The sequence below is a fragment of the Episyrphus balteatus genome, chromosome 4, assembly GCF_945859705.1.
Source record: "Episyrphus balteatus chromosome 4, idEpiBalt1.1, whole genome shotgun sequence".
Taxonomy (NCBI): Eukaryota; Metazoa; Arthropoda; class Insecta; order Diptera; family Syrphidae; genus Episyrphus; species Episyrphus balteatus.
In genome coordinates, this window is record NC_079137.1 from 21,417,362 (window position 1) to 21,437,548 (window position 20,187).

General features: G+C 31.0%; 2 protein-coding genes, 1 long non-coding RNA gene and 1 pseudogene across 52 annotated transcripts in view; 3 read left to right on the forward strand and 1 right to left on the reverse strand.

Annotated features, from left to right (window-relative positions):
- Positions 1-20,187, reverse strand: part of LOC129918435 (sodium channel protein para) — a 559,170-nt gene that overhangs the window by 509,868 nt on the left and 29,115 nt on the right. The window lies entirely within an intron of this gene.
- LOC129918444 (uncharacterized) lies at positions 8,801-10,632 on the forward strand. Its single transcript, XR_008772954.1, has 3 exons — positions 8,801-8,883; positions 8,952-9,119; positions 9,208-10,632. It is a non-coding gene; the product is annotated as an uncharacterized LOC129918444 (long non-coding RNA).
- Positions 13,048-15,164, forward strand: LOC129918439 (tigger transposable element-derived protein 6-like). Its single transcript, XM_055999026.1, has 2 exons — positions 13,048-14,583; positions 14,663-15,164. Exons 1-2 carry the CDS (start codon positions 13,474-13,476, stop codon positions 15,035-15,037), a joined length of 1,485 nt encoding a protein of 494 aa, XP_055855001.1. The 5' UTR covers positions 13,048-13,473; the 3' UTR covers positions 15,038-15,164.
- Positions 15,320-18,367, forward strand: LOC129918443 (ubiquitin-40S ribosomal protein S27a-like; annotated as a pseudogene).

Here is a 20,187-nt window from a genome sequence, read left to right on the forward strand (position 1 = left end):
GCCAAATTTCAAAACTGGTTGGATTGAAGACTAAATTATTACATTCCACGAAGACGATAAAATATGTAAATATTGTATTTTTTAATTAAATTTAATTGAGGTTGAAATGCGTACAATAGCTTCCGAAAGATGGCCAATCTGTTAAGATATTATTAAAAAAAACGCGTTTCTGGTGCTACACAAACAATAAATATACAATCAACAAATTCCAAATCCAAAACAAAAAATTAAGAAATAGAATTTAAAAAAAATGCACATGTAGGTTTTGAAAAAAATTTCTTTATTTATAATATCTAACGTTTATATCCGTGTCTAAAAATTTTCAAAATTTCAAATTTTACACACTACCCATATATGTATTTTTTTAATTGACACATATTCAACAAATGACGGATCCCTATTGTAAAAGCCATTTCTGTTCTCAGATATGCGTTGCCAAAGAGCCTACTACTTTTAGGCATAAAATAATACTGTATGCATATTTTCAAAATTATTCATGACTCATGAGTCTTTTTACTGTAAGTAAAAGGTTAGAGATATTTTTTTGTATTAGTTTGTAATAATAAATAAATGTATAAAATAATGGTCTTATCAGAAATTATATCTTTTTAATTAAAAGATTTTTTTTTAATCGCTGAATATACGAAATTCAAAGTAAATTACATTTTAGATTGAAAATTTACACTGCAAACGTAAACAGTTCTAAACAATCAACCTTTGCTTATTAAAATTAATTGAACTAACACAAACAAAAGAGTTTTGAAGGTAGCTGCTCATGTATCTATTTTCTTAAATCAATAATATTCTTTGCATGTTAAGATGTTTCGCATCGAACGATTTTATTAAATCAATACAAAAATTAGGCCAATGGAATTTTAAATACGGAACAAAAGTAAATTTCCAAAATTCTTCAATAAAGCTACATATATCTAACTGCATATTGTAAACTATGTACCTTCATAATTGTGTCAGTGTCTACACTTAAATGCAAACAAATGTCATTTGAATTTGAAAGTGGAACAAAAACATTTAGTCTGTCGAAAAGAATTAATTTAAATCAAAAATATTCTTGAAAAACACATGATTTTTTAGCTTAACGTTACCAAAAAACTCAAACATGAATATTCTACCCTTGATGTTAAAAAAAAATTAATAAACTTTGAGATTAAAGGTAAAAGTAAGGAAAAATCAATACCCTATCTATGACAAAAGAAAGTGTCTAAAACAAAACATATTTACAAGAAGTATAACACTCGAAAAGAGGAAGAAGATGTACATATTTATGTGTACAAGGCGTTCACTTCTTAAAAATCTTCTTGAGTTTGACTGAGGAAGGGATAGGTACCTTGAAATAAGGAAAAGCAGTTTGAACAAACACAAATTGCGCTCGTACGAAAATGATAAACTTCGTAGGTACACAATGAAACAGAATTTAACTAAATATTAAAATGGAAACAATAATTTAAAAAATGTTTTTTTAATGAAAAATCAATTTTGTGTATTTTTTACTTAGTTATTCAAGCTAAGATCCCAAGATCTGTTTTTATGATATAAAATGAAATAAAATCATTTTTAATAGATACCTACTTACTTTCAAAAATCACGTTTGCACATAAACTAAAACCTAAACTTGTTAAATAAAAAAATACCCCACCGGTACATGTATAGGTACTTACCTTTCTTTAATAAAAGAAAATGCCATGTTTTGAAAATAAATCGATTCAGTTATGAATTATACTATTTTCGCCGCGGAAATAAAAAGTAACCCACAAACCAATTAAAATTTCTTGCTTATTTAATCGTTGAAAATTGCCAAGGGATGAAGTTTTTGTTGCTTGGAATTGTGTGACTCACCAGTCACCAATAACCCAAAAAGCTCAAAGTTCATGGTATGTCTCTTCTCTTTTGTGCGCGCTCTTTAAATTATTCTTGTAATTTAACTAGAATGACAAAAAAAAAGACGTTTCTCTTTTCTTCGAGCCTCTCCGACAAAAATAAAAAAAAAAAAAAAAACAGAATACTGAAAAAAGAAACATTTTTTTATATTCATTTTTGCATAACTCGCATCCATAAGATTAGGATGACGTTATTCTAAGCTGTTCTTATATTTTGATGCACCTTATTCGGAGGATAATGGAATTAGTGTTTTTTTTTTTGGCGATAGATGTAAGATATAAAATCCATTGAAATTTCCAACTATACAAATGAAAACAGTTACGAAAATAACCCAATACAAGCGAATCATGTGGCACAGCCATACTTGCAGATTGCCGATTTTCGTTCGGTTTTATTTTCAGACGTCAAGTGCTGATGAGTTGGGGGATAAGAATCGTGAGCCCTCTAGAACCGATGTCTCCCATCTTGTTCTCAGCATTGATTCGATGGAAATGAGACCTTTATGGCTTGAAAGAGCACCAATCGTAGATAACAACTATGAAATGTTTTTCTCAAAAAACCGTTCCCGGAGATTACTATAACATACACACAACTATTTTCAGATTGATATTATGTCAAATTATGTTGGTTTTAGTTCCATGAGATCCAGCATCAAAAATACCCCTAGGCAATATGCCAATAAGTTTTTTTTAATGACGCTGTTTGCTTGTTTTAAGGGAAATTTCACAGGATAGAAAATTTTGTGGACCTTATTCTTTTCTTCTTTTCATTTAGCTGTTATGATTTCGCTCTCGATGTCGAGAACCTATCTGCTTCACACTAGTGGTCCTGTCGAAAATATTCATTAAATGTGATACTTTGCTTAAAATCACTGTACACTTTGTAATCATATAACTGTATTTAAAAAACCAAAGAGAAAACATTAAATATTTTCTACTTATATTTCCATTCTCATGAACAATAGTCATCCAAGTTTTCTAAATCGAGCTAAGTTTTATTTCTAGAACCTATTGGATTTCCAATTAAATACTAATCTTTTAACAGGTTATGGGCCCAGTCCACTTCTAATAGGTACAAGAAATTCAAACTTATTTTCAAGAAAATTGAAAGTGAAGGCTGAGCAGTCTGGAAATTCCAAGTGAGAGTGATTCTCAGAAACCTGCTTTGTCTACCCAAGGAACTGAGACCATTGAACAGTCTGAAACCAGATATAAAATAGAACTTGCGGTTTGGAAGAAGTTAAACATTTAAGACCAAAAAGTTATTGCTACTACAGTTAGTCAACAGCCAATGTCTCATAAATATATTGTGGTTCAGCCAAAGAGATGTGGGACAAGTTGCGTACTGTATATAAACTGTAGTCATCCACAAGCTTGCACCTTTTACAACAACAATTTTATAGCCTATCACTTGATTCATCTAAGGATTTGGCATGTCATATATGCATGATTATGAAATTGAACTAAGTCACTTTTTGTATTGTTTAAAGAAAAACTTACATAGTAATTTTCTTATAACGATTTAATTTTATTTCTTTTATGAAATCACCTTAGAAGCAATAAAGTAGTTTATTTACTTCAATTTCGCTTAGAAATAAACTTTACCCCTTAAATAAAAATTATTTTTAGGCTAGATTTGATCGTATTTTTTGGGAGTGACTTAGTCCACTTTCATAATTAAGGGCACATATCCAAAATCGAAGAAATGGCTCAACGACTAAAAGAAGCGGCGGAATAAAAATCTTGATGACCCTTCCGGAACGCTTAATCATTTTTTTAGTGCGTTGGAGTCAACCAGTCACCAGTGATGAACAGAGGAATTGTCAAACTTAACAGCCAGACTTATGATGAAAGAATTGAGATTGATGGGCCAGACAAATACTAAAAAGGAAGAAATGGGAGCTTTTGTAGCGAAGAAATGGAAGAATAAAACCAAATACAAGTGTTTTGTGTGCCATAAAGCAGGATATTTCAAGAGGGATTGTCCATTAAGAAATAAAAAAAGCAATGATGTCGTTGATCGATCAAGACGTACAGCGTTCATTAGTGAAGTCCTTACGGCTGATGTGAATGGTGATACAAATCGGTTTTTGGACTCTGAAGCCCGTGGTCACATGGCAATTCATAAAAGGTGGTTCAAAAATTACAACGAACTTCAAAATCCAATACCAGTTCGAATTAGTGATGGTCAAGTTGTCTATGCACAAGGCAAAGGTGTTATAGATATTTTGGCTTATGCCGAAGACAAATGGTCCCCATGTGTGCTGAAGAATATTTTATTTGTTCCCAATCTTCGTCGTTATCTCTTTTCACAAGGAACTGCACTTGACAAAGGGCTAACACTCAAATCAGATAAGACTGCATGTCAGTTTTATTTGAAAAAAACTATCGTTGCGTTGGGAAAAAGGCGTGGGAAAATTTTTGAGATGAAGTTTGAGGTCGAATATGATTTTATGTCTAATGAAAAGCCACAGGAAAAGCAACAAGTGACTCCTTGAAACAATGGACAAATCTGGATTAAAGAAACAAATGAAGTTGAAATTTTTCGAGATGTTGTTTTCAGAGAGGACGATGTGATGGAAATAAATAATGATAATAATAAAGGTATTTTCAGTTTCGTAGACTTGAACTCGAAAGCTATTGAACTAGTGGGAGAAGAAGAAGCAATAGAAACTAAAAATTAGCTAATTCCATACCATAACAAAATAGATGCAGCATCCAATTTTGGTGAAGATCAATATAACATATATAATGATCCCAATGTAACTAATGAAACAGAGAAAGCTCAACAAGAATTCAAAATCATTGAAGAACCTAAACACAGATATGTTTTGCGTGATAGAACCTCTATTCGTTCTCCTGGTAGATTCACCGATTACGACATGAAAGATGTTCTTAATGCTACAGTTTGTAAACCGACCTCATACGACGAAGCAATCAAGAGTCAAGATCAGATGAGATCCAATCAATGAAAAGTAATCAAACATGGGATTTAATTGATCTTCCAAAAGGTAAAGTACCCAGAAATAATATTTGGATATTTGAAATAAAATTTGGAAAGGCTATCAAGACGGAACGAGTAACCTGCGCAAAATACAAAAAAGTTTGTACATGTTAAAGCTATCTTCTCGTTGTTGGAAGCAAAGTTTTTACTGTTTCTAAAGAACTTAAAGTAAACAAAGCAGATCCATGTGTTTTTACTAGTCGAAAAACTAAGAAAAAAGTTATTTTATCTATTTGTATATACGATGGACTAATTGCTGCAATCAGAGATACCCAAATGGAGATCGGAAACTTTCGTACGTTTTACCCCCCAAAACCCATTTGTTTATTTCGTGTTGTTGCAATTTCTCTTATATCCGTGAATAAATGTGAAATACACACATAGTGTAACCACAGTATTTTTACGCATACATATGTGTCCCCTAGAATCAAAAACAATCTATTCCACTTTTTGTGAAAAATGAGTTAGAAACGCAGTTTATCTCAATTTTGCAACCTCTTTCTTTGAGTGTGGTTGAACACTTTCAAAGTCAACTTGTTCCAGAGTTATACATTATAGAAATATTATGGTTTGCATCAAAACGAATATATTCCATATTCTTTGAGAATTAAAACCACACTATTCCTGATATTAAGCAAAAATAACTCAATAAAAGAAAAAGTGAAATAGATTCTTTTTGAATCTAGTGGACACATATGCAACTTTTCACGCATACTTAGCCAAAATCATCAATCTTTTAACGCATACTTAGCCAAAAGCAACAATCAGAGCTTTTAGGCGAACCAGTATAACGTCAGAAGTTTCCCATCTCCTTCTGGGTATCTCTGGCTACAACCGATGAACTATGTACCAATGATTGGCTGCGTTACTTTAAAAAGCATTTTTCAATAACTTTTGGAGAAGCTAAGTTTTATCGATATAAGAAGGGATATATTTTGGCGAATCAATCAACTTTTATTAAGACTTATTGGAGAAGTAGATGCAAACTTTAACTAGGTTCGATATTGTTATACCACATCAATAAAAGTGGGAGTGTTGAAAATATTTTTTTAATGTGATTACTTTGCTCAAAATCACTGTACACTTTGTAATCATATTACTGTATTTAAGAAATCAAAGAGAAAATATCAAATAATTCTGCTTATATTTTCATTCTCAATAAAACTATTGTTCATCCATGTTTTCTAAATCAAGCTAAGTTTTATTTCTAGAACCTATTGGGCATCCATTTAAATCAAGGGACACAGTAGTGCCCAACCAAGTTCTCTAGCAACTTTGGCACTACACCCTTATTTACAGCAAACAACTCAGGCCATTTTCGACCCACCTCTAACTTCCATACCAAAGATGCCAAAGAGAAAAATCGAAAATTTGAGATTTTCAATTCAGGGGGCGTGGTAACCGCCCATTTTCGATTAATTTACATCAAATATTTTAGAGCACTTCTGATTATCGTAGAATCTTGAAACTTGGTAAACTGGTAGAACTGGTAGTTTATACAAAGAACAAAATTTAAAATTTGAGAATTTAAGCCAGGGGGCGTGGTAACCGCACATTTTCAATTAATTTTCATCAAATATTTTAGAGTACTTCTGATTATAGTAGAATCTTGAAACTTAGGAGAATGGTGGAGCTAGTATAAGTTATACCAACAAAAAAATTTAAAATTTGAGAATTTTGGATAGGGGGCGTGGCAACCGCATATTTCTACTGAATTTTCATCAAATATTATAGAGCGCTTCTCGTAGAATCTTGAAATTTGATAGAATGGTGGATCTGGTAGTTTATAAAAAAAAAATTAATTTGAGAATTTTAGACAAGGGGCGTGGTAACCGCCCATTTTCTCTGAATTTTCATCAATTATAGAGATGAGATGGCACAGTGGTAAAGCACAAGCTTGTCAACCCAGGTATAGCAGGTTCGATCCCCAGCGGATGCCAGTTTTACTTTTTTTATTGTTTTTAATGTGTGAACAACTTAGATTTAAAGTGTGCTACTTTGATTCAATCATTTTCCACTTTAGGCTAAAAATGTAGTGATTTTCTATTGATTCAAAGTGGTTTCGATTGATTTTACGTTGTTCTTTGGCTCAGTGTAGTGAAATCATAACAAAAACATTACTGTTAAAAAAGAGCCAAGTTCTCCTATGTTGAAATTATGCTGGCACAAAAAGTACTGAAATGTTAAAGTGTACCAAGTTCTAAAGCTTGGCTTTAAATTTGTATAGACAAAATTTTGATGGCTTTATAATCGCAGCCTTGGGGGCATTAAAATTGAACCACTTTGCGCCACTCATTTTTTCAGCTCATATGGAGCCTAGAAAATTCAAAACGAATACTTTTTCGTTGCTAGTTTAGAGGTGGATTCTTTTGTACTTTTGATGGGTTAAAATGATCCGTGCTGTTTGTTACTCTGCGGACTGTTGAAACACTTGCAGTAACACCAGCTTTTTGTTTGATTTTTGCCGCATAGTCACTAGAATTTGAGGCAGATCTCAAAATTTCTCGTCGATTAACCCCAATTCACATTTTTCCTGTGTGAACTTAAAAGTTAAAAAAATAAATTTTTTGAGGTACGAATAGGCAACACTAAAACTCCTATCAATTTTGGTAGCTATAGCAGGCCCGGTCAGTTCTTTTTTATTTAACAAATCAAAGCTTTTACTAATTTTATTTTTAATTTTAATTAAACGACCAAATCCCACTAAGAACACTTCAACCTTTGATTTGGTATGCCAGTCACCTCAAAACTCTCACAAACAACGAAGATATTGACCTTTAATGACCGTGTGTCTATTCAGTTGACGCAAAAAAAAACTGCATTTTTCCATATGGTACACTTTGTAAGAGAGCACGACAAAAAATAGTGGTACTTTGTGAATTATTCTTTCTGATTTGTTTTCTTAACAACACAAGCTAACGGTAAGCATCATCAAATGATACATTAAAGCTCAATCTTAGGAAAATATGGACAAAATACCTTTGTAAATTTGTGTGCTTATTCAGTTGAAGCGGAGTGTAAATTTAGATTTAATTAGGTTTTTTTTTTTTAATTTAAACAACAACCTGAGCTCGTTTTCTTTATATTAGCACTAATTACAATTAAGTTATATATTAATTAATTATAATAATATTAATAATAAAATAGTTTGTAGATAAAATTACAAAAGCAAAGAAGGTAAGTTTTTGTTTTTCGTTCAATAAGACAGCTTATCATTAAAATTTAAGACACAATATATTTGTATTTTATTTTCATTAGTAGACATTAAAAAAATTTAAAATTTAAAAAATTTTCCGAAATAAAAAAAATTATGATCTACCTATAATAACTTTTAATCAAAACTAAAATAATCCTCGCAAAATTATTAGCATAAATAGCAAATTTAATCAATTTTCTCTTCTTACCTGCAATAAAATATTATTTAATCCAACCGAAAGGTAGCCCAATCAAATTATTACAAACGACACACCGAAAACTTACAGAAGTACAGCGACAGTTGTTTAAATTTCTTTTCTGGCAAAAAGGAAAATTATATCCTCAATGCACCAATACCTAGGCATAAAATGTCAAGAGAAACGAGCTTTGACTCAATATTCTTTTTGTTCCTTTTTAGAGATATTTTTATAGGGCAAAAGAAGAAATGAATAATAAGAGAAACAATTACTGGAAGGACTGGAAAGATGAAAAAAGGAAGCAACACAATACACAAAATATTGAATTCATGCTCAAAAGAGAAATGGAATAAAGGATTTTGTTTTTGTGTTGTGAGAATTGAGACAGAGCGTATTCCATAGTAAAAAAATTCACATGCATTTTATTTTCCCTCTGGAAAATTTTACTGGAATTGTAATATAATCTGAGTCACCCTGAACTGAATATACTGAATTTGATTTTTGTAAGTCTTTTAAATAGATCGCAGAAAGGAATGGAAAAATATTAATTCCCAAATTTGGTTTGTGTTGGCCAACGACTAAGTAACTAAGGGTATTTCGAAAATTGTGAAAAATAGCGTAATGAGTTTATTAGTAAACCAGTTTTTCATTTTCCCATAGGTACCTACAGAAGTTTTTTCTGTGAAAATTTCAATTAATTTGTTAATAAAAGCCATGTTTCAACGTCAAGAAAAAAGTATACTCAGAAAAATGTGACAGAGACCACATTCATTTAATTACATCATAACTAATATGATGAAGTTTCTTAAAATTTAAATAAGACTTGAGGTAAATGCAATTTATTTTTTTTATTTGCATAAAAAAAATATTTGTAGTGGATAAAAGTTTTATTTAATTTAGAAGATACTAATTGTAGGTAGTACCACAAGAGAAATATGTAGAACTGAGGAACAAAACCATGTTCAAGAAAAAAACCAAAAGCCAGCATACCAAAATCGAAAATGAGCATACCCCATACTCATAGGTAATTGTTTGAAATACTGGCATCCTCAAAAAACCAACATACTATCCAACAACATACCGTCTAATTACGTATTACCTTACTTCTTTCTGTTTCTGTTTTTTTGTGATCTACTTCCAAGTTCATAGGCTGGAGTTTTTTAAAGGATTTTTATTTTATAATTTAAGTTTACCGATTAAAAAAATGTATGTGTCGGCGGCTTTGAAAATTGTAATTTTTTTTGTGGGCATCGTACATACATACATATATCATTGAAGCATTATATAAAAGGTGAAATAATAATTTTTCTGGTAATATAAAATTTAAAGCAGGTTATTATTTACAAAAATTTTAAATGTAATGGAAAAAAAAGTTTGAAAACTGATTGCATTCAAAATATTTCAGTTCTTTTTTTTTTTGATACGCATACATACCTAATTAGTTTTAGCTGAAATAATATGCTTTGTTAATATTTTTTTTTGTAAAATTCGATTGCCTTCAAAAAGTTATTACTATCTTTTGCTCTAAAAAACATAGGTACATTTAGTTTTTGTTATAAAAATATAAATATTTTATGTCGATGGTTGAAAAAATTGACCGAATGTTTACATAACTAATCTTCTAAAAATGCGTTAAAGTACCTATCCAATGATAATAAAACAAGTAACACTACCTAATAGCCTAATTTTTTATGTAATATGTAGGACTTTACTTATTGAAAACAAAATAAACAATTTATAAATCTAAAATTGATATTCTAATTTATTAACTCTACCCAATTATATATGTTTCTGGTTGATTAATTTCTTTTTATTTAATTTTAATTTTTTTTTTATAATAAGTGGCGCACTAATAGACCAGCGCGGTGACGTATAATAACGCCCTACGAAATAAGGCCCCATTTGAAATGCGGCTTTATATCCATGGAAAAACCGAAATAGCGCCCGACGGGCCTTATTTCAGTTGCAATATAGAAATAAGACCCCGTTCGAGATAGAAATAAGGCCGCATTTCTGGAGGAAGCGAAATCTTGCTTCGTGTTCAATGTTCATAGTACCTAAGTAATAAAAAGTGAGAAGAATATGGGAGGGGGATGCGGCTTTCTTATGGGACATTACTTCACTTAGAGTAGGAAATAATTTCACTTTTTTTGGGAAGCTCGCTGAATGTGAGAGCAAACATTTTTTTTTGGAACGAAATTCACTCTTGGGTGAAGTGGGAGGTGGAAAATAATTTTTCTTTTTAATACTGTAGGTATCTTATTAGATAAGGTGTCTGTGGCACATTTTTTTTTTTTACATTTAAGAAATTCAAAATAAATAAAATTGAGTTATATACCTACTCGTAGTAACATAAGTAGATTCAATTTAATTCCAATGTTCAAATGCGAAGCGGAAAAAAATTTTTCTAACCCGAATTTTAATGCGAAGCGGAAAAAATTTTTGCCCACGTGAGGATCAATTTTGAGGTGTGAAAATTAAAAATTCGCGCTTATGTTTGGTAGTTTTCCCGTGCATTTTAAATGGCACCAACACATTCAACTGTGGAGTTTTGCTTAAAACAATTTAAGTGCTCAATTAGACGAATAAATTCATAAAATAATAATAATAAATTCAAAATTTTTTTCTGTATATAGGTATTTATTGAAAGGTGGGTGTCTGGAGTGAGCAATTTAAGCTCCGATAGCTCAATCAAGTGCATACACAAACCACAATCATGTTTTAATTCAAATCACAAACCTGTATGTGACGGCATCTAGTGGCGAGAGAAAGGTATTAAACGAATTATACCTTTCACACGTATTCACAGATAGAAAAACAAGAAAAAATTAAGAGATTATCTGAAATTAAATTTGCGGGTTTTTCAGGCAAGTGGGGTACGAGTCGGCTCTCTAGGTATTCCTTCCTCTATGCCTACCACAACAATGTCCTAAAATATAAACACACTCTAGCTCGAGTGTTCGAAATTAAATTGAAAAAAGAAACTACCCAATTCTAATAAGTGCATGAAGCATGACCTACACTACTATACTAGATTAGATTAGATTACTACTACAGTACCTACGGTCAAATAGAACAATAGGTATTTATTAGGTACATGAAAGAAATCTACATTTATAATACGGGAAACCGACGAAGTTACGAATACCAGAGTTACGGGCGACAGAGTTACGGCCGTCAAAGTTACGCGAAACCGAAGTTACGAAAAACTAGAGTTACGAATTCTAAAGTTATGTTAAGCTATGACATGTGATTTTTGGGTTGGCAACAATTGCGAGGATACATTGAAATTTAAGGAAATCAAAATAACATTAACTCAAATTTACAATATTTTCCTTTAAGGGTAATCTAATAACACTTTGTAGACACGAAATCGTGTCACCATTTTCATCAGCATAAAATAATACAAAGAAGAAACATTATTTTCTTTTGGAGTTTGTTAGTTTGTTTAAGTATATCAATAGGTATACCGAAAAAAAAAATTGATAATAACAGCTATCAAATTAACATTTTTCAGTGACAAAAGTCGTCCAACAATTAAAATATCAATTTTGATATTTTATCGTATCATTTTGACATTTTTTAATTTCAGGTGGGAAAGTGAAAATTTAACTTTGGCAATTAAAATATCATTTTGAAATTTTTTTAAGTTTAAGTGGATAGTGAAAATTTCACTTTGACAATTAAAATATCAATGTTGACTAGAGTTTACGTTTTAGTTTATTATAATGAAACCTATTTCTTTCCTTTTCATTTTTATTATTTTAAGAATTTTCTTTCTTTTTTCAAAACATTACTGAAAAATGTTAATTTGATATTTAAAAAATGTTAGGTAAATTGATATTGGTTTTTTTTTTCGGTGTAACAGAATAGGCTAATTTGAAAATTTTTAATGATGTGAAATTTTGTAAATGGCGGCGTAGTTCAAGATGATCGCAAAATACTGTGCTCCCATCGGGCGACCAACTTACTCCTACAGTTTTTAACCGATTGGGCTGAAATTGTGTGGAGCTTAACGATACTATTCTCCAGTGAAGCACGTAGGATTGTTTTGAAACTTTTTTATTTTTATTTCAAATTTTTCGAAATTAATTTTTTTTTTTCAAAGTAATTTTATATATGTACATATTTCATTTTTCATTTCATTTCATTTTCATTTATTTCAAAAGCCGTGATTATTGATATTCGTTCAACAATCTTATCAGAATCCAAAACGTGGTAGATGCGGTTGACGGCGATTTATTTGAATTCTATTTGGAGCTAGAAACTGAAAAAAAGCATTTAAAATTTTTTTTTTTTTTCTACTTTATTATATTTTTTGTTAATATATTCCCACCTCTTGCAGTCATTTTAGTTGATTTTTCTATCATAATTAAACATCAAAAGTTTTCCACATTTACCAGATTCAGATGTTAAACAAATTTTTGATTATTTTTTTCTATGAGAGCTTTTTTCAAACCTCATTTTCTCCGCTTTTTTTTTTTTTGTTTATATTTTTAGATATTTCTGTATAAATTATCGACAGCACAACAATTAAACTACCTTGGAACTACTTTTTTTATCGATAGAAAGTAAAATCTGGATAATTATCTGGATTTTTCAAATATATATACACATATAGTTGTTGTTGTTTGAACTGCGTACTACTTGGAAAAATATTCGAGACAAAATTTGTCCCGAGAAAAAACTTGTATGAGAAACAGGGCTGCCAGAAATCATGATTTACCATGATTTTCATGTTTTTTGAACTACAGTAAAGCCCGGATAAGTGCCTCTCGCTTAAGTGCCTAACCCGCTTAAGTACCTTTGTTTCTTTAGAACCAAAATTCTAAGGATTTGTTCATATAAAACTCATCTTTTAAGTGCCTTTCGCTTAACTACCTTTCCCGCTTAATTACCTCCTATTTTGAATACTTATAATTGAATTTACCTGCAAAAAATTCTTTTAAGTACACATTTGAAACCAGTTGCAACAATAAAAAAAACTTCGTCTGCATTGTGTTTCCTACTTTAAAATTCGAAAATAAAAAGTAGTAGCTTTGATCTACTACAATGGTGGAGACTAACTAGGTATGTACATAATTTAAACTGTCAAAGTAATTTTTGGTTTGTTGTGATGTGAAGATAAAACTGTAAATGTTGTTTGTTTTCATTTTCATTTAAAAATTGTTGTGTTTGAAAAATGTCTGGAAAAGGACGAAAACTGACTAGCCTTACAATTAAACAAAAATTACAAATCCTACGCCTGGTTGAAGCCAAATTGAAATCGAGAAAGGAAATTGCTGAACAATTTAAGTGCGATGTGTCCACAATTAATAGAGTGGCGAGAAATAAGACAAAATTGGAAGAAGCTGCACAAACTAACCAAAATTCTAAAAGGAAACGTTTGCGAATGAGTTCTAATGAAAAAGTAGAGACTACTCTCACTCTATGGTTTAATCAAATGCGATCCCAAAATGCAATTATTAGTGGTATTCAGCTAATGAGCAAAGCCAAAGAGTTTGCTTTAAAATTAAATGAAGACTTTGAGCCAACAAGCGGTTGGCTATGGCGTTGGAAACGCAGGGAAAATATTAAGTATAAGAAAATCCAAGGTGAGCTAGTTGACGCAGATACTGTAGGAGCTGATCTGTACCAACAAGAAGTTCTACCGAACCTGATTTCCGAATACGAACCATGCAATATCTTTAATGCTGACGAAAGCGGCCTTTGTTTCAGAGCCTTACCAAATGGTACATTGACAAAAAAAGGTAGCACCCCAACAGGTGGAAAAATTGATAAAGCTCGACTAACCCTGCTGTTTCTCTGCAATGCCGATGGAACATTCAAAAAAGTATTTGCCATCGGAAAACCTAAAAATCCAAGGTGCTTTAAAGGAAAAACTATTCCACTTCCTTATTATTCCCAAAATAAAGCATGGATGACATCTTCTTTGTGGAGTAAATTGATAAAAGAATTTGATAATGAAATGATTAGACAGAAGAGAAAGGTTTTATTGTTCGTGGACAACGCAGCATGTCACAAGGTTGACAACTTAGAAATTGAAAATGTTAAAATTGAATTCTTGCCAGCAAATACCACTTCGATCTTACAGCCTCTCGACCAAGGTATAATTCATTGTTTCAAAGCCTATTACCGTCAAATTATAGTGCGGAAGCAATTACTGGCAATCGAGAATGGTGTTACAATTAAACAGTTTTCCAAGTCAATCACAATTCTCAGAGCACTCATGTACATCAAACGAGCTTGGTGGCTTGTGAAACCCGATACGATTTCAAACTGTTATCAAAAGGTAAGTCCTTTGTGTTTAAACATGAATTGATCATATTTTGTTTACATCTTGCCTTAATTTTTTTTTTTTATTTTCGTAGGCTGGCTTCCTTCCTGGTGAAAACAGTGAACCTGAAGTCGAAGAAATATGGGACGTACCAATAGAACCAACAATATTTGAAGAGTATGTCCAATACGATAATAACGTCCAATGTTATGGACTTTTATCGGAAGAAGAAATAATAGCTGACATTAATAATGAAAATCAAGAAGAAGAGGACGATATTGATAATTATGAAGAAGAGTTGGAACCTCCCAGTTTTACAGAAGCTTTAAAAGCGTTGACGGTTATACGAAAATTTATTGAGCATAACAACATTGATGATGGCGAAACCGAGCGCCTTGAAGAAAAAATGTTCAAATACAGATTTCAAAACACAACACAAACAAAAATAACTGATTATTTTCTTTTGTAAATCCACTTCCGCTTTAAAAATATTGATATTAATCAATTTATGAAATGTTTTTTAATTTTTATTTATATCATTAAATGATTTTAGTTATAAAATGTGTTTTTTTTTTTATTTTTCAAAAAATATAGAGATAAGTGCCTATGAGCACTTAAGCGGGTTCCTATAAGTGCCTTGCCCGCTTAAGTGCCTGCCAAAACGGGGCATTTAAGGTGAGGTACTTATCCGGGTTTTACTGTATGTAAAATCATGTTTTAATGTTTTCGTGCCCAAAATCATGTTTTTTTTTTATCCAAGAGAAAAATCGTTTTTACATCGTGCTGTGTGTCGATATAGTGTAATCATCTGAAACAAACAAGATGCAGATTTTCGTTAAGACCCTTACGGGCAAAACCATCACTCTTGAGGTGGAGCCTTCTGATACTATCGAAAACGTTAAAGCCAAGATTCAAGACAAAGAAGGAATTCCTCCAGATCAACAGCGATTGATTTTCGCCGGCAAACAAACTGGAAGATGGTCGTACTTTGTCCGATTACAATATAAAAAAGGAATCGACTTTGCATTTGGTGTTGCGTCTTCGTGGTGGTGCCAAGAAACGCAAGAAGAAGAATTACTCCACACCCAAGAAGATCAAGCACAAGAGGAAGAAGCTATCCTCAAGTACTATAAGGTCGATGAAAACGGTAAGATTCACCGTCTGCGACGTGAATGCCCTGGCGAGAATTGTGGTGTGGCGCTGGAGTCTTTATGGCTGCCCACGAAGATCGTCATTATTGCGGCAAATGCAACTTGACCTTTGTCTTCAGCAAACCAGAAGAAAAGTAAAGTGGAATTCGAAAACATGAGAGAGAGTTGTTTTTTTAATTAAAGGAATACATTTTCCGGTTTTTATAAAAATGAGAGTTGAAATCAAATAAAAAACATTGGTTTTGAGAGCTAAAAAAAAAAAATCTTTACAATGTGTTTGTTAACCAAAAACTTTTTTCACTTGGTGAACTGTTATTTTTAATAAGTAACTGAATACAAGAAGTATTTATATATGCGTACAAATTATAAACTTATTTATATTTTCAAATTTGTATTCCTGCCATCTTAGTTATTTAAGTTATAACTACAACTACAACTTTTTGAAAAAAGTGGGAAGTTTTTGATACTTTATTAATACTATTTTATAAAATAAACTCGAAATAGTTTGTTTTATTCCTCATTGTCCCTAGTCACGATGGGGTAGTTCATTTTCTATCAGTTTTTTCTTTTTTTTTATAGATCATGTTTTTTAAACTGAAATCATGTTTTTTATCATGTTTTTTTTCAAATTTTGAAATGGCAGCACTGATGAGAAATAAAATTTTCCCGATCTGCGTACTAGGCTTCAGCAGCGTACTAGGCTTTAATATGTTTAAATTCGGGCTTATTCTGCCAAATATTTTATTCTATGTTTTTTTTTTGTTATGAGTGATAAAAGATCTCAACCATAAAAGATCTTTTATAATTGGTATTCAGGAGTTCGAACTTTTATAAAATTCTGTTATGAAAAATCGAAAAGGAAAATCAAACAGAACTTAAATCTTTTATCATCTGTCATTCCCAAAGACAAAAAAAAAACAAATCAAAACGTGGAAAGTAAAGTGAATTGAATTTTTTCTATTCTTCCTATAAAATTAAAGTAGATAGATAGATTCGCGGGCATCTTGCCTTTCGCAAAATATTAACAATCTGGAGCAGATACCTCACCGCTACAAAATCAACCCTATTACATGGACAATTGGACAAAAGTGCTCAGAGAAGATTGCACCATTTTAAATGCAATTGTTATCTTCCCTATTTTTTGTAAAATATGTGTTATTTTTATTTATGAAATAAATTATAATTTAAATAAACATGGTGTTTCTTAATTTCATTTATATCAAGTGAAAAAGTTGTTTAAAGGAGGTGGTAGTTCTTGTATGTAGATGAAATAGGATTGCAACGTCGCACAGTGTGACAATTCGCACATTTAGCGGGATTTAATTAAAAAAACAACATACATGAATGTAAACAAAAACCAGTTTCTCTAAAGCCTAAACCTCCCCCTTAATGAATATGCACATTTTTATGCGTTAGAACTAAGAACAACAACAAAAAATTACTTTAGAAATTAAATTTTGTATTATTCTTAGGAGAATGGTCTGATTTAGTGCCAAGTGGATTTTGCTTCTGTTGCAAGTGGTTCGTGAGGTTTAAGGGAAAAGTTTATTGTTTTATATTTAATATAATATTTGTGATTATAAACTTAAGTTTTTTTTTTTTATAAATTGTTGTCATAAAAATGGGGTGCTTGGAAGCGAAAAAATAGTGAAAAACTATGTGTTTTATGTGTTCATTAGACAAAAAGTATAGTTTTACAGTATTTTTCAAGGTTTTAAAGCTGTATATATGTGGAACCAAAAAGTGTTTTATCTTTTTGCGCACAGGTGCGACACTCATACAAAATTTTTCCTATTCTAGGATGCAAACCGAAATTAGGAAAACACAAATTTTTGATATTTGGATTTCCTAAATCAAAATTAAGCGTTTCGATGCTGTGTTTTCCTTCGTTATGGATAATTTTAATAATTTTTCATTTTCTGAAGAGGCAATTAAGTCAATAAAGGCAACCTTCAAAACTTTATGCTTGAGGTTTGACTAAAAAATGGCCAAATGTAGTCGTAATAGAGAACGCTTTGAAAGCAATAATTGGGATTGGTTAAATGAAATCAATAAACTGCCACAAATTGTTTTAAATGAAATTCCCTTATCATCTATAACATCTTTGTCACAAACCTGCTACATTTGCGCAGAAAAACCATCTGAAGTGAACATTCAGCTCATAGACTAGATGTTAAAGTTTGGCAGGTTAGAGATCAGGGAGTAAAGAAAAGGTCAAAGCAAGAACAAAATGATTCAAGATAGATTTAGAGCTGAAATTCAACAGCCCGGCAACACAAATGATGGCAACACGGCCAGAAGATTTTTTAGAGATGAAGAAAAAACTGCTGAAATTACAGGAATCGATATTGAAATCATAAAAAAGTTTCACATTATTTTAGAAGCGCTTGGGTCTGTAATATGTAATTGACGTAGATTCCTTTGAAACATTTGCAAGAGATACGAGGGAGCTATATATCAGAAACTATAGCTGGTTTCATATGCCAGCAAGTATTCATGAAGTTAAATATCAAAGACCATTTTTGATAGTGGCACTGTTAAAGTCAAGGTTATGGAAAATACCAAAAAAAAAAAATCTTATAAGAAAATTGTATCAAAAAAAATCCAAACTGACACATCTACCGGATGTACCCTTCGGTGTGGCCAAACCTTAAGGCTTGCTGAAAACCAAAAATGAGATTCGTAAAAGAATTTTTGACAGTTCGAACTTCGTAAAAGATTTTATAAAAGAAATTTCATAGCAGATTGGGTATGCCGAATACCAAATATGAAAATCATAAAAGATTTTTTGACAGATTAGATTTTTGTATGGAAATTCATAAAAGAATAATAGAATAGCAGAATAAAAGATCTCACCGAATAGGCCAATTGTTTTGACTTCAAATATCTCGATGTCTTTTTTTTGTGCAAAATCGGACTCTCATGTAACATATTTTTAAAAATTCGTAAAAAATATTTCATTAAATATTTTTTTAGGTTTCGATGGCTTAATTGAAAGATAATGATGCCTAGTTACTGGATTATTACAAAAATTTAGTCAAATATCATACCTTAATTTTTTTTTATCGAAAAAGTAACTGAATTTCACATTTTTTCTTTTTTTGCAAACATTTTTTTTTTATATGGTCATAATTTTGAAAAAAAAGATATAAAAAAAGTTAATCCAGAAAGTGTTTTGCTTTTTGGCTTAGAAGAAGTAGCATATATTATTGTTTTATAAAAAGTTATTTTCTCAGTTGTCCGACTTTTTTTGGTGGTCATAGGCAGAGTGCATGTTACTAACATGTAACATGAGAGCAACACATTAGTTTTGCTATTTATTATTTTGGAAAATAACTTTTTGATATTCATTCTTCTTAGTTGTGATGTTTTTGATATGATAATACTGAAAAAAACATTTTTTAATATTGATTTTCATAGCTTGGGTTCGAAAGGGTTAAGTAGATTTAGAATTAAGGATTGAAAGTAGGTGAAAGCTTTAGATTTAGGGTAGTTGAACCCAAATCTGAGATTTAGAGAAGTAGATTTAAAATAAATCCCGGGATTTATTCTAAATCTACTTAATTAAATCTCGGATTTAGGCTAGGTGGAAACATAGTATTAAACAAAAAAACACACCTATTGTTACGCAAGTATCTAATCAATAATCAAGTTATTGTTTCTTGTATTTTTATAATATAATAATTGTGATTTAACATAATTTCTTGTCTCAGTTCTGGCCAGAGTAGCTAGTTCTTTTCTAGTTCAACACAAGCCGTTTTTTATTATCCCACTTGATCCATATAGATCATTAATTAACACGTATTACAAATTACGACAACTATTGAGATCTTGCTTTTCACCAGGATCACGAATCGTGATCTTGCTCTTCATCAGGATCCCGAATCGTGATCTTGCTTTTCATCAGGATCAGGATTCGTGAAAAGCAAGATCTCATGTAGTAGTTGTAATACGTATTAATTAATGATCTTTATGGATCAAGTGGGATAATAAAAAACAGCTACAATCAATAAAAGTAAGCGACAAAAGAATAAGTGAACGCGTTCATTTCCTTACGAAATTCCAACGCGCTGGACGCATTCATTCTCCAAGAAATGTCAAAACAAAAACAAAGAAGAACACAAAAGACAAAAAGGAAGTAACAAATTGTATTTTCTCTGCGAATTTACTGTTTTAAATTCAAAATGGCATTTGATCGCAGTTCAATTTATTTTTGCAAATTAAAATTAAATTTTAGCAAAGAAAATATGTTCGTACGACTTCCAAATTATAAAAAACTTGAAGATTATTAATTAAAAGTTGAATAAAACCAAAAATAATCCGGAAAAATGAAGAAGATACAATCTGGTGGAAAAGAAAAAAATTTAACGTGAGCTTGCGCTAAAATTTAAATGTTTTGGTGTTTTTATTTGTTTTTTATAATAGTGAGGCGGGTTAGCATTAAAAAAGAGTTAAATCGTGCACTTTG

Bases quoted from the DNA above. Each gene is read 5' to 3' on its own strand.
- LOC129918439 (XM_055999026.1), top strand. From the start codon at position 13,474: ATGTCTGGAAAAGGACGAAAACTGACTAGCCTTACAATTAAACAAAAA. The intron at 14,584-14,662 runs GTAAGTCCTTTG...TTATTTTCGTAG, and splicing joins TTTCAAACTGTTATCAAAAG to GCTGGCTTCCTTCCTGGTGA.